Source organism: Bubalus kerabau, chromosome 3 (genome assembly GCF_029407905.1).
Source record: "Bubalus kerabau isolate K-KA32 ecotype Philippines breed swamp buffalo chromosome 3, PCC_UOA_SB_1v2, whole genome shotgun sequence".
NCBI lineage: Eukaryota > Metazoa > Chordata > Mammalia > Artiodactyla > Bovidae > Bubalus > Bubalus kerabau.
In genome coordinates this window covers 78,201,082-78,227,812 of record NC_073626.1, presented here as the reverse complement: position 1 = coordinate 78,227,812, position 26,731 = coordinate 78,201,082, and the positions used below count along the sequence as shown (strand labels likewise).

Sequence of the window (26,731 nt, the reverse complement as noted above, 5' to 3'; positions counted from 1 at the left end):
CTTCAACAACATGTGAACTGTGAACTTCCAGTTGTTCAAGCTGGATTTAGAAAAGGCAGAGGAACCAGAGATCAAGTTGTCAATATCTGTTGGATCATCGAAAAGCAAGAGAGTTCCAGAAAAACATCTATTTCTGCTTTATTGACTATGCCAAAGCCTTTGACTATGTGGATCACAATAAACTGTGGAAATTCTTCAAGGGATGGGAATACCAGACCACTTGACCTGCCTCTTCAGAAATCTGTACGCAGGTCAGGAAGCAACAGTTAAAAATGGACATGGAACAACAGACTGGTTCCAAACAGGAAAAGGAGTACATCAAGGCTGTATATTGTCACCCTGCTTGTTTAACTTATATGCAGAGTACATCATGAGAAACGCTGGGCTGTATGAAGCACAAGCTGGAATCAAGACTGCTGGGAGAAATATGCATAACCTCAGATATGCAGATGACACCACCCTTATGGCAGAAACTGAAGAACTAAGGAGCCTCTTGATGAAAGTGAAAGAGGAAAGTGAAAAAAGTTGGCTTAAAGCTCAACATTCAGAAAACTAAGATCATGGCATCCAGTCCTATCACTTCAAGGCAAATAGATGGGGAAACAGTGACAAATTTTATTTTTGGGAGCTCCAAAATCACTGCAAATGGTGACTGCAGCCATGAAAGTAAAAGATGCTTACTCCTTGGAAAGAAAGCTATGACCAACCCAGACAGCATATTAAAAAGCAGAGACATTACTTTGCCAACAAAGGTCCGTCTAGTCAAGGCTATGGTTTTTCCAGTAGCCATGTATGGATGTGAGAGTTGGACTACAAAGAAAGCTGAATGCTGAAGAATTGATGCTTTTGAACTGTGGTGTTGGAGAAGACTCTTGAGAGTCCCTAGGACTGCAAGGAGATCCAACCAGTCTATCCTAAAGGAGATCAGTCCTGGGTGTTCACTGGAAGGACTGATGCTGAAGCTGAAACTCCAGTACTTTGGCCACCTCATGCGAAGTGTTGACTCATTGGAAAAGACCCTCATGCTGGGAGGGATTGGGGCAGGAGAAGGGGATGAGAGAGGATGAGATGGTTGGGTGGCATCACTGACTCAGTGGAGATGAGTTTGAGTAAACTCTGGAAGTTGGTGATGGACAGGGAGACCTGGCGTGCTGTGGTCCATGGGGTCAGGAAGTGTCAGACACAACTGAGCGACTGAATTGAACTGAATGGCTTTTACTTTTAGACAACCTATCATGCTATTTATACAATGTTGTTTCTCCATGGCTCTCCAGGGACTTCCCTGGCAGTTCAGTGGTTAAGACTCCGAGCTTCCAATTTGAGGGGCCCGGGTTTGATCCCTGTTCAGAGAACTAAGATCTCATATGCCCTGTGGCACAGCCAAATGAAATACTTAGAAAACAAAAAGCAATTAAAAAAATACATGGCTGTCCATAGCAAGCACCTGTATCAAAACACTCTTGCATACTTTACTATTTATTAGAGGAAAGGGAGCCAGGAGAAGAGAAGGGGAGCAGTTAACATGCTAAGAAAACAAGGGAGGGCAGGCAAGGATAGAACACAAAAGGGACACAGTATTAACCACCCCTAAACCTGCTTTGATGCTTTTGAACTGTGGTGTTGGAGAAGATTCTTGAGAGTCCCTTGGACTGCAAGGAAATCCAACCAGTCCATTCTAAAGGAGATCAGCCCTGGGTGTTCTTTGGAAGGAATGATGCTAAAGCTGAAACTCCAGTACTTTGGCCACTTCATGCGAAGAGTTGACTCATTGGAAAAGACTCTGATGCTGGGAGGGATTGGGGGCAGGAGGAGAAGGGGAGGACAGAAGATGAGATGGCTGGATGGCATCACTGACTCGATGGACGTGAGTTTGAGTGAACTCTGAGAGTTGGTGATGGACAGGGAGGCCTGGCGTGCTGCGATTCATGCAGTCGCAGAGTCAGACATTACTGAGCGACTGAACAGAAACCTGCTTTTCTCATACACTTAAGTAAATCACTCAAACTTGTTTATACTAGTTCTATTAATTCAGATTTGGTCTGGAGTAATTATAAACAGTATTATGTGATTCTTGTCAAGTTACATACCTATATAGGCCATGCTGTGCTTGTTCATGTCCAACTCTTTGCAATGCCATGGACTGTGTAGTCCACTGTCCACAGAATTTTCTAGGCAAGAATTCTGGAGTGGGTTGCCGTTTCCTACTCCAGGGGATCTTTCTAACCCAGAGGTCTAATCCATGTCTCTTGCGTCTCCTGCATGGGCAGGCAGATTCTTTACCACTGTGCCGCCTAGGAAGCCTATATACCTACAGGACTTGTTCTCAAACAACTGTAACAGAATCAAGGAATACCTCTTGGAGTTGGAAAAAAGATAAACCAACTAAACTATCCTAACTTTCATCACTGCCCTGCTTAAAGGAGTAGAAAATGGAACAATAGAGAAAAGATAGCTTTTTAAAATGATTACAAGAAGATGAGCTAAAAAGTAAGAGAATTAATCGTGTGTTATTGGACAAGCCAATCCATCTCTCTGGAGTTCATTTTCCTTAAATGTGAAATGAGGAAGGGCTGGCTACTTGGAATAAGTTTAAACATCATCAATGCCTTTGATTTTCTTAAATTAAAAGTATTTTAAAAAAAAACTTTAACAATGATATTTAACCCTTCTGAAATCATAAACCCTTTGAAAAACCTGTGATTTCTCCCCAGAAAAATGAAAATACAAAATCATTCATTTTTGCATTATATTTCAGTAAGTTCAGGAAACTATGAAGACCATCCACGGATGGGAGGTTTCTAGAAAATTTTACCTTTCTCTGCTTTTAGGAATAATCTATATGTTTATAATTTTTATGACCTAACTTTATGAATCAAATTTCCTACCCAATCTGGATCTGACTTATTCTAAGGAGGGAGGGGAAAAAAAGGAAGTGTAAGCAGTTTTTAAAATTTTAAATAGAACAAATATACCTTTTCAAAAAAGAAACAGCTTGCTTTTTTTAAGTAAACAGTATTCAACATTATTAGATTCTTTACTAGCCAAAACCCATTTTTGATCGATTCTACTCTGGCAACTTAAACACTCAATTCCACTTGACCACACTTTAACAACACAACTGCTTCTGACAGAACCACATGAAGCTTCAAATAAGATACACCAGTGGAATGGATCAGAACATATGGTCACAAAAGGAAGCATCTGAAAAGATATGGAGGAAGCGTCTGAAAAGATATGTCTGGCAAGTCTCAGACCAAGTTAATGACAATAATTAAAATTTCTAAATTTGAAGAAGGAATTCTGAGTAAATACGATTAATTTTTATACGCCTCACTGTCTAATCGCTATCTAGAGACCCAAGGACTTGAATGGGCCACAGTTACCTGGCAGCCAATTTGACTTTTTCTAGAGACTGGGCACAAAATGTATACAAGTTCCTCAATATCTGTCAGTGATGAATTATATAAAACCTTTCCAAGATATAAAATATTCATAGTAAATTTCATGCACGGTGCTAAATTCTGTGAGAAAATAGAAATGAATACAATAATCCTGGATTCAAAGACCCTAGAAACCAACACTTCCACTGTATTACGACAGCCTTCTAAACATTTTAAAGAGTTAAAACTAATTTTGCCTAGTTTTTCACACAAGCCCCTCCCTCTACAGGCAAGAAAAAGAGCCTTGGAGTCCCGGGGCTCTAGCTCAGAACTCACAAAGCAAAGAATACAAATATTCCATTTCCTCCCTAATACAGTCCTACTAGATTTTAATATAAAAATGCCCTTCCCCCTTGATTTGAGTAAACTGACACTCAAGTAAGATGCACTTCGTAATGACTGTGACTGCACACATGCCTACAATGCCAGGCTAAAAATACCTCCAAGTCTGAGAGTCACAAGCCTATAGGATACTAGTCAAAGCTCAGCACACAAGGTCCCCAGCTGTGCCCCCATTACTCTGACAACCTGCCCACTGTGGAGGCAACACAGACATGCAGGTGCCTCTTGATAGGTTTTGTGGGGGGAGGTGAAGTAGAAAAGAATAGCTTTATTGCTTTGCTAGGCAAAGGGGACACAGTAGGCTAATACCCTCAAAACTGCGTTTCCCTGCCCCTTGATGTTTCATGCCAATTGTTCCCTTTCCTGGAATTCTCACTCTTTGACCAGCAAATTCTTTTTGTCTTGCCAGATTCACTCAAGCATCACTTCTTCTAGGATGCTCTCCTGAACACCCAAAACAGACTTAATTATGCTGTCTTAGGTGTCCCTTGTATATTTCATATGGTTCTATCATAGCACCTTATTCCCGAAGTATTACTTTTTCTCTTTGTTTACTCATCCTTTCTCACTAAGCCATGAGTTTCTTCTCAAGGTCATGAACCTCATTTTGTTTATATTTCTAATGTTCAACAGTGCCTGGCAAATGATGGCTGTCTCATAAATACCTGACAGATAAATGAATAAGTATCACTCTAAATGCTTCCTTATTATTCCTTATAGCAGTTATAACCACCTAACATTATAGTTTACTTTTAAATTTTGTTTATTGTTTTTCTGTGGTTTATTCACTGATGGAATTCTAGTACATAGAACGTGCCTAAAACATAGTAAGTACTCGATATTTACTGAATGAGTGAATAAAAGATAACTTAGCCATCTGAAAACCATTTTGCTCAGATTATTCAACATAAAATACAGCTTTGCATGTATTTTTTTTCCAAAAAAAGAAAGAAATGCAAGTATACTTGATAATGGCAGTAAATAACAATTTTTTTAAACTTCTAAGAAAAGATATGGTTTATTAATATTAAAATTCTAAATGGTCATGGGTAAGTTTATGGTTTTCCCATTTTTTCAGTATGATATTGAATAACATTAGCTTTTAAGAACAGCATACAAGTTCTTACCCATCCTTGGTTTGATCGGCTACTCCTGCCAAGAGCTGCACAATCTTCGGATTGCTATTTGGATCATTATATAGTCCAAGATAGCGCTGGACAAAGTCTTCCGGAGTCATGTAATGTTCTCCATCAACCTCAGTACTGGCATACTAAAAAGTAAATAATGTATACTTAAAATTAAAATTGTTCAGTATCTTTTTGTACCCAGCAAAAGTTTTCTGAAAAAGTAAATTAAATGCCAGTATCATAATCAAGGTAACAATAAATGCAGAAGTTTTCTCTAGATAGTCCAAAATCAGACACCCAGAGCCTGAGTTCAGAACATTAGCAAAGTATCGATACATGCTACAATATGGATGAACCTTGAAAACACTTTAACTTAAAGAAACCACACAAAAGACCACATACCACATGACCTCATTTATATGAACTGTCCATAAGAGGCAAATTCATAGCATCAGAAAAGTACAGGAGTAGTTGCCAGGAACTGGAAGGAGGGGGGAATGGAGTTAGCCACTTTACGTAGGGGGAGTTTCTTTGGGGGTGATAAAAATGCTCTGGAATTAGACAGTGGTGACAGTCACACAACTTTGTAAATAAACTAAAAAAAAAACAAACACTGACTTGGACACTTTAAAATGGTGAATTTTATGGTGTGTGTGTGTGTGTGTGTGTATGTATATATACACTTAAAGAAATATGAGAAAGATAAAGAAAGGTGAAAGGGCAACCAAGGTGAGAAAGCCTCAAAGCCTCTGGAGGCTTCTTGATGGCAAGAGACGGGTGTGGAGACACAACTGCCAAACCTTAAAAGGGAAATGAACAACAGCATAACAAACAAGACCTTCCAACACAGGTATTCCTTCTAAGTACCAGGAGCTAGAAAAAGAAACAAAAAAATTCTGCCTTTTATGTCAAGAATTCTAGAGAATAAAATAATAATAATACCTGCTTATTAAATAAACACCTCAATGTATAGTAAGGGTTTTATGTACTATGGTAAAGAAAGCTCAGCACCAAAGAATTGATGCTTTTCAACTGTGGTGTTGGAGTAGACTCTTGAGAGTCCCTTGGACTGCAAGGAGATCCAATCAGTCCATCCTAAAGGAGATCAGTCCTGAGTGTTCATTGGAAGGACTGATGTTGAAGCTGAAACTCCAATACTTTGGCCACTTGATGTGAAGAGCTGACTCATTGGAAAAGACCCTGATGCTGGGAAAGAAGGAGGGCAGGAGGAGGAGGGGATGACAGAGGATAAGATGGTTGGATGGCATCACTGAGTTGATGGACATGAGTTTGAGTAAGCTCTGGGAGTTGGTGATGGACAGGGAAGTCTGGCGTGCTGCAGCCCATGGGGTCGCCAAGAGTCAGACATGACTGAACTAAACTGACTGAACTGGTGACCAAACATGAACAACCAAGGCGTTCCTCTATGGGTTGCAGTTGATTAACTTACCTACTTCACTCAACTATCAAAGTACTAACATCAGAACATTTCCCAGAATTGAGAAATACAAGGGACCACTAAGTGCCAAGCACAGTCAATTAAAACAGAACAAAAACCCATAGCAGGGCTTGACTCATCACCATAAAATTATAGAACATCAGAATAAAGAAAAAATCTTAAACGTTTTCAAGAGGGAAAAAAAATAGGTCATGTGTAAACAATTATGAATCATGGGCCTCAATGTTTCCCAACAGAAACTTTGAAAGCTTGAAGACAACGCAGTAAGGCACTGAAAATTCAAAGAGAAATGATTTCTAACCAAGAATTCTAAACCGAGCCAAACTTTCAATCAACTGTAAGGGTAGGTTAAAAGTACTTTGGAATATCCATATTTTCAATATGCTTTTCCTCCCTTTTATGTACCCTTTCTCAGGAAGCTATGGGATAATTTGCCCCATCAAAAAGACAGCATGAACCAAGTAATAGAAAGATGGAGGATGATCCAACCCAGTGAAGTGGCCAAGGGAAACCCCGGGACAACATTTGTGCTGCAGGTCTCTGGAGTGCCAGTCCTGGCTGGCAGAGGGAGGGCTCCAAGAGAGCAAGCCGCTAGGGAAACTGCAATGTCAGATTATTCGAGGCATTTGGCTTTGTGGAAAATAACCCTGGGAGGAGCCTAAATCTTTACACAAATGTCATCTTCTCAATGAGACTTACCCTTTATCACCCTATTTAGCATTGCCACCCAGGCTTGTATTTATATTCCCAATTCCCCGATGGTGTTCTGCTTTCCCCCTTGGCACCTATCAACTACCACACTATGTATTTTACTTATTATGTTTGTTGTCTATCTCGCAAGGGGCATGTAAATATCACAAAAGAAGGAATTTTTGCCTAGTATGTTCACTGATGTATCCAAGCACCAAGAATAATAGCTGACACAATGGCAGGCACTCAGTAAATATTTGTTAAGGGATCAGTAACAGGTACACAAATCACTAAATAAACAAAAAGTTAAGCAATTTTTAACTCTATAAAAAAGTAAATTATGAACAAGTGTTTTTGTCATATAAAAATAGAAAACATTACATGATTTGGCAGAAAATAAACAATTTAGAGTTATAATAATGTAGATACCAAATATTAATTTAATGACAATTATAAATATACATTATAAATATAATGACAATTATAATATGATAAGCATGGGGGGAGAAGAATGGGAGAGGAAGTAAAATACTTCAGCTGTTATAAGAGAAAGTCAATAGTGTCTAGAAGCAGCAGTACAAAGATATGAAGTATTTCTATACTTTATGAAAAGTAAAGATATGAAGTATTTCTATACTTTACTTTTCATAAAGTATAGAAATACTTCTATTCATGAAAAATGAATAGCTAGAAAAGTTACAAGAGGTTGCTTCTAGGAAAGACAAGGATCAAAAGATCAAAGGACTGTTGGTTTGCTTTTGGTTAAGCATTTCAAATGTCCTCATTTGGGAATCTGACTAAACCAAGCCGCTGCTGCTGCTGCTGCTAAGTTGCTTCAGTCGTGTCCGACTCTGTGCGACCCCAGAGACGGCAGCCCACCAGGCTTCCCAGTCCCTGGGATTCTCCAGGCGAGAACACTGGAGTGGGTTGCCATTTCCTTCTCCAATGCATGAAAGTGAAGTCACTCAGTCGTGTCCAACTCTTAGCAACCCCATGGACTGCAACCTACCAGGCTCCTCCGACCATGAGATTTTCCAGGCAAGAGTACTGGAGTGGGGTGCCATTGCCTTCTCCAACCAAGCCACTAGCTCACAGCAAAGGACTGTTGGTTTGCTTTTGGTTAAGCATTTCAAATGTCCTCATTTGTGAATCTGACTAAGCCAAGCCATTAGCTCTTTCAATAAGGATAGAATTAAATTTTAAATTGTGTCCTTTGTTGTATTCTGAAAAATATCATTGAGGTTATCACAGCAAATGCTCTATCAGCCAACATAAGAAGTAGCCCAAAGGTGGACACATTTTTATTAGCTGGTACTACCAAAAGCACCTAACTAGTGTAACCCCAAAATAAAGTCATGTTTTCTCTACATGCTATAAAAGTCATATCTGAAAGGTTCCTGTGTTTACATCCTGGCTCTAAACTTATTCACTGTGAGTCCTTCAACAATGCCATTCTCCTCCCAGGCCTCTAGATATATATCACATATCTATAAAATGAAAACTAAATAATCTTTGACATTTCAAAATAGGCATGCAAACAGGATAAACAAAAAATAAACTGTATGATATTGAGTGGATTGTACTAATTCTAATCAATTGCTTCTTCTCCTCAAAATTCTTCAATGTATAACATAATCTGACACATTTACCAAGATATGAAAACCACCAGGGTAAAAGACAGGCAGGAGTGGAGAAAGGCACAATGTTGGCAAGACTACTGCAGCTGGAAAGAGGGATCAATACAAGGAAGTCTAAAAATAGAATTTAAGCAGCTGATAAGTGTGCAATTAAGTAGAATGAGTGCCAAAGGTATGAGAAACATACAATGGGAACCAAAAATAAATGATTCATTTTGAGGATAGATGGCAGGGAGTTGGTGAGAAAAAGAAAAAGAAAATAATGTTCACAACAGGCCTTGAAAGCAAAATTCAGTTTTAACTGCAAATTGAGAGAAAGGGTATTTCAGGCTTTAAAAAAAAACCCCAAAAAACAGAAATTTTAAAAATGAATTTCTTTCTTTGTGGGGGGAGGGGGTTGTTGTCTGGAGAAAGATAACAAAGAGAGGGTATATAAAGATATGTAGAAGTGATATTGAAAAGGCAATTTGAGCCCAGATAGTGGAAGACTTGGAATGCTAAAACAAAGAGCTGGAACTTTATCCTATGGGCCATGGGAAATTTCAGGAAATGAGAGACATGATCTGACATGTGCTTTCCCCAGCAGCAATGTGAAAGATGGACTGGAGAAAAGATAAGCTGACTGGGGGCAGGGAGACCAAGTAGTGGCTACTGCAAAGATCCAGGGGATAGAGATTGAGGCCTGTACCCAACAGTGGGAGTGAAAATGAAAAAACAATGGGGATTTTCACCCATTGCTAGAGGGTTTTTGTTTTATTTATGGTTTTAATACTGTCAATTCACAGCATTCAAAATAATATACAATGAAAAAAGTCTTCCTCTCACCTCTTTCCAGTCACTCAATTCCTCACTCCAGAGGCAGTTAATTTCTCACACATGCTTCCAGAGACTTTTTTGTGCACAAACAAGTAAATTTTATATATAAGAGAGAGATATAGAGAGACGCCAATATGCATGCATGCACGCTAAGTTGCTTCAGTTGGTCTGACTCTTCGCGATCCTATGGTCTGTAGCCCATCAGGCTTCTCTGCCCATGGAGATTCTCCAGGCAAGAATACTGGAGTGGGTTGTCATGCCCTTCTCCAGGAGATCTTCCCAACCCATGGAATGAATCCACATTTTTTATGTCTATCTCCACCAGCACCACCTGAGAAGCCCCATATATGCCAATGCTGCTGCTGCTGCTGCTAAGTCGCTCAGTCATGTCCGACTCTGTGCGACCCCATAGACGGCAGCCCACCAGGCTCCCCCGTCCCTGGGATTCTCCAGACAAGAACACTGGAGTGGGTTGCCATTTCCTTCTCCAATGCATGAAAGTAAAAAGTGAAAGTGAAGTCGCTCAGTCGTGTCCGACTCTTAGCGACCCCATGGACTGCAGCCTACCAGGCTCCTCTGTCCATGGATTTTCCAGGCAAGAGGACTGGAGTGGGGTGCCATTGCCTTCTCTGATATATGCCAATATATACATACAAATATGTATGATTATTCTTATCCATGTGATAACATACTATTCACATTGTTCTATACATCTTGCTTTTTCACATTCAGTCCTTTAAAAAGGTGATTCAGCTATACAGCAAATACCAACACAATACTGTAAAGTAATTATCTTCCAATTAAAAAAAAGTAAACAAAAAGAGTAATTTAGCAATATATAAATACATACCCACAAATATATATATATAAAGAACTATCAGTCACTCAGTTCAGTTGCTCAGTTGTGTCTGACTCTGCAACCCCATGGACTGCAGCACACCAGGATTCCCTGTCCATCACCAACTCCAGGAGCTTACTCAAACTCATGTCCATTAAATCGGTGATGCCATCCATCTCATCCTCTGTCATTCCCTTCTCCTCCTGCCTTCAATCTTTCCCAGGATCAGGGTCTTTTCCAATGAATCATTTCTTCTCATCAGGTGGCCAAAGTATTGGGAGTTTCAGCTTCAGTATCAGTTCTTCCAATGAACATTCAGGACTGATTTCCTTTAGGATTTACTGGTTGGATATCCTTGCAGTCCAAGGGACTCTCAAGAGTCTTCTCCAACAACACAGTTCAAAAGCATCAATTTGCAACCCCATGGATTATACACTCCATGGAATTCTCCAGGCCAGAATATTGGAGTGGGTAGCCTTTCCGTTCTCCAGGGACTGAACCCAGGTCTCCTGCATTGCAGGCAGATTCTTTACCAGCTGAGCCACAAGGGAAGCCCATAAAGAACCACAAAAATGCTCATATTAATTGATAAAGACTCCTGGGCCAATTTCTATTAGAAATTTAAAATAATTAAGAACTAAATATAAAACAAGAAAATATAAGAGATGGGTTATGGTGATCTTTGTTCTCACTTCACAATTGAGTTGCTTTCTTTAATTAGCAGATATTAATTTACAAAAGGAACAATATGAAAACATTTCAGTTAGTATTAACAAAATAAAGCAACTAAGTGTCCATTTGATGTTTTTAAACTATGGTGTTGGAGAAGACTCTTGAGAGGCCCTTGGACTTCAAGGAGATCCAATCAGTCCATCCTCAAGGAAATCAGTCCTGAATATTCATTGGAAAGACTGATGCTGAAGCTGAAACTCCAATACTTTGGCCACCTGATGTGAAGAGTTGACTCATTTGAAAAGACCCCGATGCTGGGAAAAATTGGAGGCAGGAGGAGAAGGGGACGACACAGGATAAGATGGTTGGATGGCATAACTGACTCAATGGACATGAGTTTGAGTAAACTCCAGGAGATGGTGACGGACAGGGAGACCTGGCGTGCTGCAGTCCATGGGGTCGCAGAGTCAGATACAACCGACTGAACTGAACTGACTGAAGTGTCCATTTCTTTTTGTCACAAAGGTGTCTGATATCTAATACCTGAATCTTTTTGCCAACTATCACCACTATATACACAGATTACATACAGACAGAAAAACCAACATTCTTAACTTTAAAACTATCAGGAAATGGAGCAGCCTTAGCACAAACCACCAAGGACACAGTAGCCAACAAGGAAAACAATTGCTTTTGTGGACATGTACTTGGAACAGGCTTTGCCAATATCTGGGGTTATAAATGATGCCAGAGAATCACTTACCCTGAGGTATTTTGCTAGTGTTTTTCCCAACTCTCCTAGTCTATTTTAACTGAAAGATAAAGTGCATAGCTCAGAGGGAAAAAACACAAGTCTTCTCAGCTACAAGGAGTCAGTACTTGACTTCTGCAGGAGACAGTTAACTAATTAACTCATTAAATTAGAGACAATTACTTGGCAATGTCACTGAGCCTGCTGCCTGAACAGACAAAACAGAAGAGGGAATTTAGAACTGAAACTAGAATCTACCCCCAGTCAGCCAAAGGCTAGAACATTTCCTTAACAAAGAAAAGCAGGTACCTCAAAAATGGGTGATACATTTAAACTAAAAATATTTTTTAAAATAAGAATGACCTATTTATTTTAAATAACTTCATTACTTTTAATGCTGATTTTAATTGGATAATAACGCTGCTGCTGCTGCTAAGTCGCTTCAGTCATGTCTGACACTTAAACAAACAAAAAAAGGAAACATGGCCTAAAGTAATGCAGCTAGAAACAAGAAAAGGTTAAGTGGGCTTACTAGACTTTTTCTGCTAACCAAAATGACTTGCATGTTTACACTAAAAATGAAAAAAAGCAATTTAAGACAAACTTTTGGATCTCCTAGGCTAACACTTATGCTAAAAAATTAATATATTAATTTAGTTGCACAATATTATTTCTATTTTATTCCTATCATTTCAAAGACTGAACAGCCAAATATTATATCCATACTCCAAATAACTTTAGAGTTAATCATTTGCCATTTCAAAGATGTTTCTTAAGCAGTCAGTCATAAATCCTTCTTGGGCAAGAAGTCAAGGACACATAAAAGACATAGACAAGAAGTAGCTGACAGTATCAGAAAAAGAATAGGTGGTTTATTTTCTCAATTAAACTTTTTTAAAACCTAACTGAAGTGTTTTAATGTAAAAGTGCCCATAGCTTTGGCATTTCCAGAAATATTTGAATTTGAGTATAGTTCATATGTGTTTGAAAAAGCCTTGACATTCTGAAGCATGAGAAAGAAAATGGATCTTAATGAAAGATTAGAATCTTTATATATTTAATCAAAATCATTGCTGATAAATGACAGTATGGTTTCATACACAGATTTATGTTATACTTTCACTGAACTACCTCTAGCTTCAAAAGAGACGATCATGTTATCCAGAAATGTTTTGTCTATCAAGCCAACAGATCAACACATCAAGACCTCACATGACTGTAGTTAACTGGATACTAATAACTCCTTTGCAATTTTACCAAATATAATCTTAAGTAACCTTTAAAACGTATGCAACCAACATCACAGGTTAATTATAAAGCAGACTTTACAAAGAGTTTACACACTACATTTCCACTAAGGGAAGAAAAAAAAAAGGTTAACTTAAAATTCAAGAACATGAATGAGTAAATAGGCCCAAAGAGTTTTAACAAGAACATGAATGAGTAAATAGGCCCAAATAGTTTTAATGATATAAATGAGCTGTTTAAATGGTGTAAGTTTAAAAACAGAGATTTTTGATTTTTATATTTCTAAAAGATTTTCCAGAAATTATAAAGGAAAGTTCTGATAGGCTGTGACTAGAAAGTTGGTTACTTTTTAAAAATTATACAGTGTGTCAAGATCAAGGATTTTCTTTTTCAGTACGCCCACCAAAACCAAGGTAATATATCTAGAAGTACTTCTTATTAAGCCAAAAATCTGCTTAAATCTTTCAGGTTATTTTGCATTCATTTTGAAACATTTATCAAGTACCAACTTTGTGCTGGGCACTAGGCCTAGCACTAGGGATGCAGAATCAAGAAAACATAGTTCCTGCCCTCAAGTCACTCAGAGACCATGGCATGATGGACACTGAAACTAAGGTCAGAAAAGAGGTTCTAATCTCCTGTGTTGTTAAATAGTAGAGATTTCTGGAGCAAACACACACTTCTCAGAGTCTCTTTAACGAGAAATTACAGAAAGGTAGAAGGCGGTGGCACCCCACTCCAGCACTCTTGTGCCTGGAAAATCCCATGGACGAAGGAGCCTGGTGGGCTGCAGTCCATGGGGTCATTAGGAGTCGGACACGACTGAGCGACTTCACTTTCACTTTTCACTTTCATGCATTGGAGAAGGAAATGGCAACCCACTCCAGTGTTCTTGCCTGGAGAATCCCAGGGACGGGGGAGCCTGGTGGGCTGCCATCTATGGGGTCGCACAGAGTTGGACACGACTGAAGCAACTTAGCAGCAGCAGCAGATCTTTTTTAAGGGAAAAAAGTGAGATCTTGAACATCAAAGTACTTGAAAATTGTAAAGCTAATGCAGATTGACATAGTTAATCTAAAATACTTAGAAACACAGAAAAGCAGCAGATCCCAGTTTCCCTCCTTTCATACTGAATTTTTCTGCTTCTGCTCAAACATGAAGGAGTTACTAACTCTTCACCCTTATTCTAACCAAGGTTTCCTTGGGGTTGGCTTCTACTATTCTTGGGTTTATCAGAAAATCAGTCCTGACTGGTCTAGGCAGCTTCATCTCTGCTTATCCAACATGTGGCTGTAACATGAGTCAAAACAAACTGTTCCTCCCTGACTTTGTTCCAATTGAGATAAACTGACATTTTCAGATTGCAACATCCTTGGGATTTCTAACTCTCAAAGGACAATGTCATAAAATTTGGTAACTACAAATATCACACAGAGCATTTCCTACACAGAAAAAAGAATTACATGAGCAAAGGAAGAGAAAGACTTCTACCATGGCAAGAGTTGAGCACATGAAGCTAATCTTGTTGTCCTTCACTATTACTGCTCTTACTCCTAATGCAAGCCAAATTTAGTCCGGAATGCATGCCCTTTCACTACTCAAGCACTCTATGTAACAAGCAAAGACCACAACAGATCCAACAACACAAATTCTGTTACAATAGTGCAATGTGGAATTCAATAGCAGAAATAATATTTTAATGAGAAAAAATAATTAATACATATAGCCACATCGATTTTAACAACTCTATGAAGCCACGTTAATTTTTTAAAACAGATTTTAATGAGTGACACAAAATTTTTCTGGTATTTACCAAAATCTACACATGCATTTTTTAGGAAAAGGCAGTTTTATACATCTAATTAGCATTTTCAGTTGCATATTTCACTTACACTGGAAACAAAACCTATTTAATATTGCAAAAAAAAAATTCTCCAGAAATCTGCCTTTCTCAGATTGTTTCATGAAATACTATCTTTTTGTGTTAATATGTGTATTTTTACTATCCGTTACATCAAGGTCTACATCAGCTACCATGCAATGTCTAACAAAGTGGGGAGGTGCAAGACTCCAGTTACTCACTGAAATTAACAGAAGTTACCATAATAAGCTAAGTCTTTCAAAACAATTTAACCCCTAAAAATGGCCAAAAACCTTGGAAATCATGACCCCAGAGAATTCAGTAACTGGAACTAGAATGTTTCATAACAGATTAAGTTGAATAATTTGCATTGTTCTTAAAAATACTTCAATTTCTTGGTCTAAGTAACCATGGAAACATTCAAGGGGCATATATATTTACAAGCCTGGACAAATCACATGTTTGATAATCAAGGTGTAGCTCCCAGGTGTATCGAATGCTTTTCTGTTGGTAAGCCTTGATTACATAGCCCGATTTTTGCCATAAGGAAAAAAGGCCTTTTATCCTGGCAGGGAGCAATGACAGATCAACAAAATGCAATGTAGGAACCAGGCCTGGATCCTGATTTTAATAAAACAACTTAAAAAAAAAAAAGAAGCATGGAAACTACAACTCTGAATTGAAATTCATTTGTTAAGGAAAAATTTTAGGTGCAAGAAGTATTGTGGTTTCTTTGGTTTGTTTTTCAGAGTCATCATCTTTTAGAGATAGACACTGAAGTATTTATGGATGCAGTGATAAGATGTCTGAGAATTGCTTCAAAATAATCCCCTGCAGCTGCAATATAAATGAAGCAAAATTATCCATGATAGTCGAAGATTCGTGATGGTAGATGGCAATTCATTATGCTATTTTCTTTAAATTCATATGTTTGAAATTTTTCATAATAAAAAAGGCTACCCCAAAAATGAGATGATTCTATATGTACTACCATACCTGCATTGCCATACAATATTAAGTAAATAAGCCAAGTTGTATTAACATACATAAAGCAAGTCTCCTCCATTTACTATATAACCTTGAGCAGGTTGCTTAACCGTTCTGGGGCTCAGTTTTCTCATCTATAAAATGGGAATATTAATGGCACCTACCTTATAGAGTTGTCCTGAGAATTACATACAGTGATTTGTATAAAAAGCTTAAAATAGTCCCTACAACATAACAGTTAACAAACAATAGTACAGTTCTAGAAGCCATGCACTGGTTTCAGTGAGCCATGTTTCAGAAATTTCAGCAGTTAAGTAAAAGAGAGCTGAACAGAACAGGGAGATGATTTTTCACAAATTACAAACATAAAGAATGAATTATAAGTCTCTCTTTCAGGTCTGCGTCTTGGTATTCCTTGGTTGGACTACTATTCCTTCTCTGGTTAAGACAGAGCAACAGAAGGTTTAAATGAAAACTCTGCACATACTTCCAGTCTCCCAGTTTTTAATCATGGCTCTACCCCTTCTCAGGATCCATAGATTTGAGAGAGAAATTACCTTTTGTGGAGATATTTCTGAATATGGGGATTTGTGAAGATCTTCAGATGTATATTTCAAGAATGTAATTAATAATTAACTGATTACGTGTACATAATCATAAATACTTATTAGCATCCTTAGTCACTTTCTAGGTCCAGCACAGTTACCTGGGGAACACAAGGGACTGAGATCCTTTTCAGGAAAGAAAAGCCCTCAGCTCAGAAGAAAAGGAAAGGGACAAAGAACTAAGTTTTATCAGGTTCTCTGAGTGCCAGGCACTATTTACACATTATCTTATCCTTCTGATATCCCTATATGCTAGACGCAGTTATCCTTTCTTAGACAGATGAGAAGACAGACTCCCACAGAAATCTAAACACCTAACGTCACTCAGCAAAAGGGATCAAAGAGGATTCAGATTCTGGTTAGACTACAAAGCCCATGTAAGGTTCTGGCTACTTTCTGTTGCCTCCTGGATAAAAAGGAGTCAACCAAGGCCCAGATCAAGATATCCTAAGAATGCTATGGACAGGAGGAAATTAAATTGGAACAATCACAGTCTACTCAAGGTAGAGTAGAAAATCCATGAGAAAGCACAGAAATATATGAGAAAGCTTACATTTCAATATGATCTATCTTTAAATACAATCAATTTAGCATATAAACTGAATCATTCAACTTTCAAGGTGAAAGACCTCCGACAGGTTCCACAACATTTTTTTAGAAAAGAATCCAAACTCTTCTTCATGGTCTATAAACAAGGTCCTGCTTGGTGTGGTTCCTTCAGCCTCATCTCTTACTGCCCACTCACCCTCTCACTCACTGAGGCTTCAGGAGCACTGGCCTCATTTTTGTTTGTTGAACATACAAAATCCTATCCACATCCAGGCCCTTGCACATGTGGAGTTCTCTCTACGTACTTTTCAGTTCTCAGCCCTGATATCACTTCCTTATGGGCCTTCACTGGCCACCGTCTTGAAAACGATCACCTTTTCCATCATTCTACTTATTGGAATTGTCACAATCTTGTGATTAATATTTGGTTTTTCTTTTTAATGTGTGGTCTTTGTTATTGTCTGTCTCACCCCTACCTAGAATGTGAGGTCATACCTTCATTAAACAGCTCTGTCGTACCTACAAACCTCGCACAGTGCCTAGCCTATTTATTGACTGGTAGTAGGACATAGATTGGAGAAGACAATGGCACCCCACTCCAGTACTCTTGCCTGGAAAATCCCATGGATGGAGGGGCCTGGTGGGCTGCAGTCCATGAGGTCGCCAAAAGTCGGACACGACTGAGCGACTTCACTTTCACTTTTCACTTTCATGCATTGGAGAAGGAAATGGCAACCCACTCCAGTATTCTTTCCTGGAGAATCCCAGGGACAGGGGAGCCTGGTGGGCTGCCGTCTATGGGGTCGCACAGAGTCGGACACGACTGAAGCGACTCAGCAGCAGTAGCAGTAGCAGCAAGACATACATAGCATTTAATAACTCTAATGTTTTAATCTTAATTATTTTTTCATCTGTCTAGTTGATTCAAAGATAAAGTCTTCACTATGTTGCTAGCATGCCCTTAATGCCTAATGCTTTTTTAAAAATAAGAACTCTATGTAGTTTATGGCAAATATTTTATAAACTAAAGATAAAGGCGATTATCTTTAATTCCTATAGCCTGAAAAACTGGTGAAACCCTTAATCAGGGTGGCTAAGAAAACTATAGATCCCTTTCTGTGTGTCTCTTACTGGTTTCTTCAACCCAGTTCGTGCTGGGGAGTCTCTTTTAACTTCATGTTCTGAATTACTACAGAGAAGGCAATGGCAACCCACTCCAGCACTCTTGCCTGGAAAATCCCATGGACGGAGGAGCCTGGTAGGCTGCAGTCTATGGGGTCACTAAGAGTCAGACATGACTGAGCGACTTCACTTTCACTTTTCATTTTCATGCATTGGAGAAGGAAATGGCAACCCACTCCAGTGTTCCTGCCTGGAGAATCCCAGGGACAGGGGAACCTGGTGGGCTGCCGTCTATGGGGTCACACAGAGTCAGACACGATTGAAGCGACTTAGCAGCAGCAGCAGCAGCTGAATTACTAAGTTCTTACTTTTAAATTATGTACTTGCTCAAAATTTAACACATATACATTGAAATTTTGTTTTTATTTCCCCTGAATTCTTACCTCAACCACGTTAACATTATCTATCCTTCCGTATATACACCTGTCTTTCCTCATTTATAAAGAAAAAAAAAGTGCTAGTCGCTCAGTTGTGTCCCACTCTTTGTGACCCCATGGAGTACAGCATGACAGGTTCCTCTGTCTGTGGAATTCTCCAGGCAAGAATACTGGAGTGGGTAACCATTCTCTTCTCCAGGGGATCTTCCTGATTGAACCTGGGTCTTCTGACTGCAGGCAGATTCTTTACCATCTGAGCCACCAGGAAAGCCCCAAGAATACTGGAATGGGTAGCCATTCCTTTCTCCAGGAGATCTTCCTGATCCAGGGGTCAAACCTGTGTCTCCCACACTGCAGGCAGACTCATTTATAGTACATTTGAAATCCCTCTAAATCAGCTGGAGTAAGTCTAACTCATTCTTTTTAGTATCTGCTTAATTTTCCACAGTTGTTATTTCATAATTTTTCTACCATTGCCCTTTGATAGCATTTATTTTGTGTCCCCCAGCTTTTTTTTGTTTTTGAGGAACAACTGAGTGCTGACACTAACACTCTAATACATATATATTCTTATGAGTATTTTTACTTCTCTGGGATAAATATCCCCAAAATAGGATTTTTTCTTTAAATGGTATCTTTTTATTTTAAACCATTGCCAATTGCTTTGCAAAGAGTCTTTGTTTCCACAAATGCACTGTGAGAGCACCTTTTTTCTCCACATTTGGCCTCAGTAGATGTTATCATCTTTCAATACCTGATTCTCTTATTTTAACTGTAATATTGTGATACACTTCCTACACTTTGGAAAACATAGCCCTAACTCATATTTCAACAAAATAGAAAAGTCTCCTGCTAAAAGCTAATTCCCTTTTCAGCTGCAGGTTATTGCCAAAAGTAAATAAATACATAATATGTAAAAAAAATATTTATTGAATAAAGGACATTTCTTTCAATTAAAAATTTATGTTATCATAAAAACCCTAAAGAAGAATCACTGTTTGCTTTACATTAGCAGCAGCATCTTCTACTTATTTTCTAATGTAAAATAAACAAGACAGAAAAAAATGGATTTTCATAATCTGATATGGGATACAATCTTCTAGTTACACTGGTGATGAGAAAAAGGGATAAAAATAGTATTTGATTTCTACATTGCCACACATTTTGGGTCTAGCATATATTATGCTACAGTCTCAACATGTATTGCTTTTATCATAGGATACACTGGTAAATGAACAACAGAAAAATCTATCAACTTAAAAAGAAAAAAACTAGATCTTCAAAAATCATTCACTTAAAACAGTTTTTTGTTTTTGGGCAGCACTGTACGGCCTGCAGGATCTTAATTCCCCCAACCAGGGAATGAACACAGGGCCACAGCAGTGAAAGAGCCAAGTCCTAATAATCACTGGACCACCAGGGAAGTCCCTTAAAACTGCTTTTTGATAAACCTCAGTTCAGTTCAGTCGCTCAGTCGTGTCCGACTCTTTGCAACCCCATGAATCACAGCACGCCAGGCCTCCCTGTCCATCACAACTCCTTTGCCACAAAACACAGACCATACCAGATTAACTCTTCATTTTTAAATTTGCCAGGTTTATAACAAACAGCCTATGACATCCCTGTTGTCCTTACCTCACCTTTCTCCTCACTGTTTCCCTTGTCTCCTTTTGCTACTATATACCTCTGATGTATCAGATTTGGGTCAATAATAGTGTGTGGCTGAGAGAGGTAAAAGAAGACATAAATCCAGAATTGACGGTTTCAAGGGTACTAACAGTAAAATATTAGCTTGATAGCTGGTTGTAAAATTACAGCAGTCTAACACGTAAGAATTCATTTGCTGTGCTCCAATTTTAAGTACTTGGGGGGGGGTCAGGAAAAAGAATCCTAGTGAATACTATTGTTCTTTTCTTTTAATTAATAGAAAACACAGCTTATCAAAATTTGAGAAATGACGAACATTAAAAAAACCTATTTCTCGATACTCAGAATCAAAATACTTACTTACTCTTATCAACTAACACATAAATGGACTTGCACATAAAATGGAGCATCATTAAACATAGGTATAATATCACTTTCAAACAGGAGTATTTTGCCGTTTACAAAACAAATGACTGTTAGCCACACCAGCTAGTTGTGAATTTAGACAGTCAATGCCATAGTTCTAAATTTTCCAAAATTTTTCAATTGCATTCTAAAATTCAAAATTATATCTTCTCTGTAGTCTTTAATTAGCTCAAATGACCCTGAATTCAAGTGACCCTTCAAATCCTACCAAAACAAAATTATATTAATAACAGAAAAATCTAGATTTTACTCTTTGACTTGACCCTTTTCTATGACACTCTAAACTCCCATGAAGCCATTCTCCTTCACTCCACTTCTCCTCCTTCCATTTCAATTGATAATATCACTTATAAATCAGTCCTTTATTCCCTGTCTTGTTTATTTTATAATTAATTCTCCTAATCCAAGGTTTCATCTACCACCTATACAAAACTTGTATCTGACTTCAACTTATTGGGACACATGTATTTAGCAACCAAACTTTAACAATCCCCTCACCCAGCTCCTCAAATAGATGCCTTATAAAATTAACATCTATCATAAAAATGTTAGATTCACTACTCTTTCCTTTACTTTCATATTTAATACCACATTCAATTGATTTCATCCCTTCCAAAGTCCCTGGTATCATCCTTCCATTCCATTTCCCCAGCCATCAGCCACTCCAGGCCATTATCTCCCACATGAATTATTTCAATGGCCTCTTAACAGATCTCTCTACCTACTTTCAACCTCTCCACACTTTATCCAACATACACAAAGAGCTGCCAGAATTTACCCACTTCAATTTGCCCACTGAGAAACCCAGAGTGCCTTCCTACTGTTTCAAATCCAAAGTCCTTGGCCAAATGTTCTAGATAGTCACAGTGGAAAGGTATTATATTTCAGCACCTAAGAAACCAGTTTTTTTTTTTCTTTAATTTCTTAACAATCACAGTTGCGGTTAGACTTTTACATGCCTCTAGCTTTTAGCACGGAGAAGGCAATAGCACCCCACTCCAGTACTCTTGCGTGGAAAATCCCGTGGATGGAGGAGCCTGGTAGCCTGCAGTCCATGGGGTCGCGAAGAGTCGGATACGACTGAGCGACTTCCCTTTCACTTTTCATTTTCATGCATTGGAGAAGGAAATGGCAACCCACTCCAGTGTTCTTGCCTGGAGAATCCCAGGGACGGGGGAGCCCGATGGGCTGCTGTTTATGGGGTCACACAGAGTCGGACACAACTGAAGCGACTTAGCAGCAGCAGCTTTCAAAAGTCATTCCAGTTCAAGAACCCACAAGTGGTATCATGTAAGGGTTAAGAATATGGATTCTAGAGTTTGACTAGAATCCAGTCTCTACCATTTATGAGCTAAGTGACAGTAACCAACTCATTCAACTTCATCTATTTAACAGAAGGGGTTTCCCAGGTGGCTCAATGGTAAAGAATCTGTCTGCCAATGCAGGAGAATCAAGAGACACAGGTTTGAGCCCTGAGTTGGGAAAATCCCCTGCAGAAGGAAATGGCAACCCATTCCAGTATCCCTGCCTAGAAAAATCTCATGGACAGAGGAGCCTGGTGGGCTACAGTCAATGGGGCCAGAGAGTCAGACACAACTTAGCGACTGAGCATGATTTAACAGGGAAATAATGCTATCTCCTAAGGTTGTTAAAGAATCCGCCTGCAATGCTGGAGACCCAGGTTCAACCTCTGGATTAGGAAGATCCCCTGGAGAAGGAAATGGCAACCCACTGCGGTATTCTTGCCTGGAGAATCCAATGGACAAAGGAGCCTGGTGGGCTACAGTCCATGGGGTCACAAAGAGTCAGACACGACTGAGTGACTAAGCATACAGAAAGATTGTTATGAAAATTAATAAGATAACCTTACCTGAAATATTGTAAATTAACTATACGTCAGTTTAAAATGAAAAAAAATTAATACCCGAAAAGACTAGGCCAATGCTCAGCATACTTCAGAATGATCAGTAAATGATAGCCATTGTCATTATTATTACATGACCACAAGGATCTAGACAAATCAATTTGACTATCGTACCAGAGGCTATAATTTGCCTTCATTGTTCTGGACTCCCTCAACCACAAGTTGTGGGACATGGGACAGGTCTCAAAGAGAAACTAGTCACGTTTACCTGTCCATTCAAGTCTGGGCTCAATTCTCCCCTTTAATTATTCATCATGTTAGTGTCTACTACTAAATACAAGTACATACATGACACACAGTAAATAATTCCCAGTGACTATTTCGATAAATATGTTAAGTTGCTAAAGAAATGCATAGTTAGTATGTATTTTTGTCTGCTATTGTTTCTAAAATATTAAAAAAACATGCATCTAAAACAAAACTGTTTCTAAATAATGTCCTATAGCTTCAAGTAACTATAGTTTGAAGTATCTAAGATATAAATTTAAAATCTATGTTACTTGCTAATAGCCCTCAAAGTGATTCAACTAACTATATGCTGTATCAAGCTGTTGCAGTTACCAGAAGGTAGTATCTATGTTCTGACCCAACACCTGGTCAGTACTCTGTTCATTAGTTCTTGAAGCATTTCCACTGATTTTTCCTACGCCTACTTCATTTAGAAAACAAAATTAACTATATTACATGAATTCCTCATGAAACAATTGAGCACATGGCGTGGTTACCACTGACATATTTTTGGTTATTTTCAAGAACATTTGTGAGAAATCAAGGTTTCAAACCACAAACAGAACATTTCTATTACAATTACTTTTGTTCTGGAAATGATGCTTCCCTTTACCAGAGTTTATAAAATTTAGATTCTCATTTTCACTATTCGGTCATCTATACAGCCTCCTCCCCAACAATAGCTTAAGCAATCCACATTTCTCAGATAAAAATGTCATCTGCACCAGGCTGATGCGCATGTTAGAATCTGTTCCTAATATAGAATCATAGACTTTTGGAGTTGGAAGGAACCTTGGAAGATCACCTCTCATTTTACAGAGGAAACCAACACCCAGCAGGGACCTGCCCAAGGTCAAAGTTTCTATACAAGCACAGGTCCAGAATAGACCCGTTCTCAAAAATTCTCAAAAGAATTCAGAGAAAAATAGTATTTGGTAGGTCACCTAAGCTTGTCTCCCTTTATATGTACTTAAACACAATTTCCTGCATGCAGAACTTCTGAAATTAAGAAATGAAAACAAAACAAAAAACTAAGCCAATTTTTTAAAAGTCTACAGCCAAGTAAGTCACTGATCATAAAAATTTAGCAGAACTGAAGGTGGATTCTTGCAAGAATCACATAAAGTAACATTTTGTAACACAACCCCCAAAGCCCATGGATATAATAAAAATAAATGGAGGAAGAAAAGACACACACAAATTAAGAATAACTATATTATTCTTATCTCTGTAACAAATTGCACAGAGTTGCTTAGAAGCAGGGAAACTTTACAAACATAATTTTCAAAGACCAAAGAATTTTAATCATATCTATCAATTGCACAAGTGTGCCAATATGTTTTGAAATTTTATTTTGGTCACAATGCTTAAAGGGAAGCTGCAATTTTTCTCCTTAGTGATTTTTTTTTAATGTCTTAAGTTATTAATAAAAAACAATAATTTGAGGGAAATCTATTTAATCAAATCTTAATAAGAGTTATAATCCATATTATTTATTCTCATGTTCTGAAGGAAACATGAAAATACTGATAAAACATTCCTGAAAGCTAAGGCCTGAAAAGTACTAGACTTACACCTTCCCCCCACCCTGGCCCTACCAAGAAGCAGCACAGGACAGAAGCCATTACCTGTAGGAATATGTTTCTTAACTCCTGAGGATCACCTCGCTTGGTTGTCTGTAAGGGGGAAAAAAAGAAAAAGGCCAGTTAATGCTTCACTAGAGATCACATAATCGCTGCAGATTAGAGTTCACAGATGCTAACAATCAATGCTCTTATCTTTCACAAGTGCATTTAGTTGAAAACAAATTAAAAGCACTAACACTGATAACAACTGTCAAATTGGAGTTGTGCGATCACACGGTGGAAAGACAGGTGTGAAAAGCCTAAGAAACAGCAAATCTATCAGATAGATTTCCCCTGGGCTGGAAAGGAAGGGCCATGAGGATCAAGCCCTTACTTTACTCCACATCCGCTAGCGACATAGTGAGCATCCACCCACCTTCAAACCAAGAGTCCAGCAAGAGGAGAAACAACAGCAAAGTTGGAACACCCAAATTAATCGCATGGCCTACTGGCCTTTCTTCCCGTGGAAAGCAATGCAGAATATAATTATCTCCACGCCTCTTTCTTTCTCCACCCAACCTAAAATAGTGAAAGCAGCTACAACGTTTCCAAATACTTTAGACATCCTGCCACCTGCAGCTCAAATGCCAACCGCTGCCCTTGGCTCCAGAAGCCCCCAAATACTCAATTACTCACCCCCTCCCCCACCACAATACACGGATGCCTTGGGTATCCCCGGCTTTCCATGCCACTTCCTCCCACTCCCTTTCTGATGCCCTCCAACTGCTGGCTCACAATCCCATGTACCTAGGGCAGGATACTCCTCCTCCTTCACCGACCAGTGGTCCTTACAAGCCCCTCCAACTCACAATCCCTCCTCCCTCCCCTCCCCCCGCCGGGCATCCTCTCCCTCCGGTCCAAGCCCCGCACAGTTCTCCCTGGAGCCCCAGGACACGCCATCTAACAATCAGGCCAAAAAGTCAATGGGAAGAGGTGAGGGGCTGCAGGCAGGGTCCCTGGAATGTCTCTTATGAAATAAAGGCAGCAGCAGAGAGTTAGAGTCACCTTGACCGCCATGCTGTGCTCGGAAGCCGGGGACGAGCGAGTGAGCGAGCAGGGCCGAGCTGTCAGGGCGCGCGCGCGCCGCCTCCCCGGCCGCGCCCGCCCTCCCGCTCGCCGGCGCCGCGCGCGTCCCTATGCAAATGAGCCCGGGGCGGGCGGGGCGGCTTGAAAGGCCGCGTCCCGGCCAGAAGCGGCTGGTCCGCGGCGCGGAGGGGGACCGGCCTCCCAAGGGGACGATCTCGGTGCCAAGCCGTGGGATTCCGACGCCGCGCGTGGTTGCCAGCAGCTGAGTAGCTGCCAGGAAAGCCCCAGGTCTCTTAAGGCCTCTTGGAGGGTGTGGCTTTGGGCGCCGACTTCAGCCAAAGTCGTTTTCCCTTGAGACTTACAGAAACACTTGAGGCCTAGATTGAGCAGGATTTCGAAGGATCAAAGAACGTGTCTCAATAATAACAACAATAATAATTGAATCGTTGACGAGAGGGAAATACAATAAAACAGACTGGGGCTCATTTCTGGGGCAAACCTAGGTAAACGTAACTTGAGAAATATGCCCTAAAATTGGCATGGGATGAATACACTTAATAGAGTGCCTCCTGAACTGTTGTAAGCTTTATTAGTAGACTCCACCTTCCTAAACACCCAGATCCCTTTCTGGTTGAGGTGGGACACAAATGTTTAGGGGAAAAAAAATCCATCTGCCAGGGCTGACACTGAATCCTGGCCCAACTTCCTTCTACAAAAACATTTCCAGCCCCATCCAAAAATAAGTAGCTCTACTTTGAACCAAAATAATGTCTCTCAAACAGTCTTGCCATTACCACTATATTGAGCTGAATATTGAGTCACTCAACAATTGTTTGCTGGGCATCTATTATATGCTAGATACAGTCCTGCTTATAAAGAATACAGAGATTAATAACATATAGTCCCTACTTCTAGTTTACAGGTGGGCAGTGCATCCCACAATCCCCGCTCTGTGTATTTTGTTTGTGTCTTTAAAGGAAGCATGAAAGTAAAGTGTTTGTTGCTCAGTCTTGTCCAACTCTTTGCAACGCCATGGACTGTGGCCCACCAGGCTCCTCTGTTCATAGAGTTCTCCAGACAAGAATATGGGAGTAGGTAGTCATTCCCGTTCGTTAGGGAATCTCCCAACCCAGGGATCAAACCCAGATCTACTGCACTGCAGGCAGATTCTTTACCATCTGAGCCACCAGAGAAGCCCAAAGAAAGCATACTCCCTATTTGAAAAAAAAAAAAAAAAGTCTAACACTCCAAGCTTTATCTTATCTCATTTAGTG

At 39.4% G+C, this 26,731-nt stretch overlaps 1 protein-coding gene across 2 annotated transcripts in view; it reads right to left on the bottom strand.

The window, feature by feature from the left end:
* Positions 1–25,547, bottom strand: part of SLC25A12 (solute carrier family 25 member 12) — a 101,189-nt gene extending 75,642 nt beyond the window's left edge. The window contains exons 1-3 of one of the 2 annotated variants that reach the window (XM_055572232.1): positions 25,437–25,547; positions 24,435–24,482; positions 4,910–5,052 (exon numbers count right to left, since the gene is read on the bottom strand). In XM_055572232.1, the coding sequence (XP_055428207.1) occupies positions 4,910–5,052; positions 24,435–24,482; positions 25,437–25,448 (203 nt within the window). In that variant the 5' untranslated portion in view covers positions 25,449–25,547. Of the gene's footprint in view, positions 1–4,909; positions 5,053–24,434; positions 24,483–24,807; positions 25,080–25,436 lie in introns of those variants that run through there. The other variant, XM_055572231.1, reaches the window with a different exon arrangement.
* Positions 25,548–26,731: the final 1,184 nt, after the last annotated feature.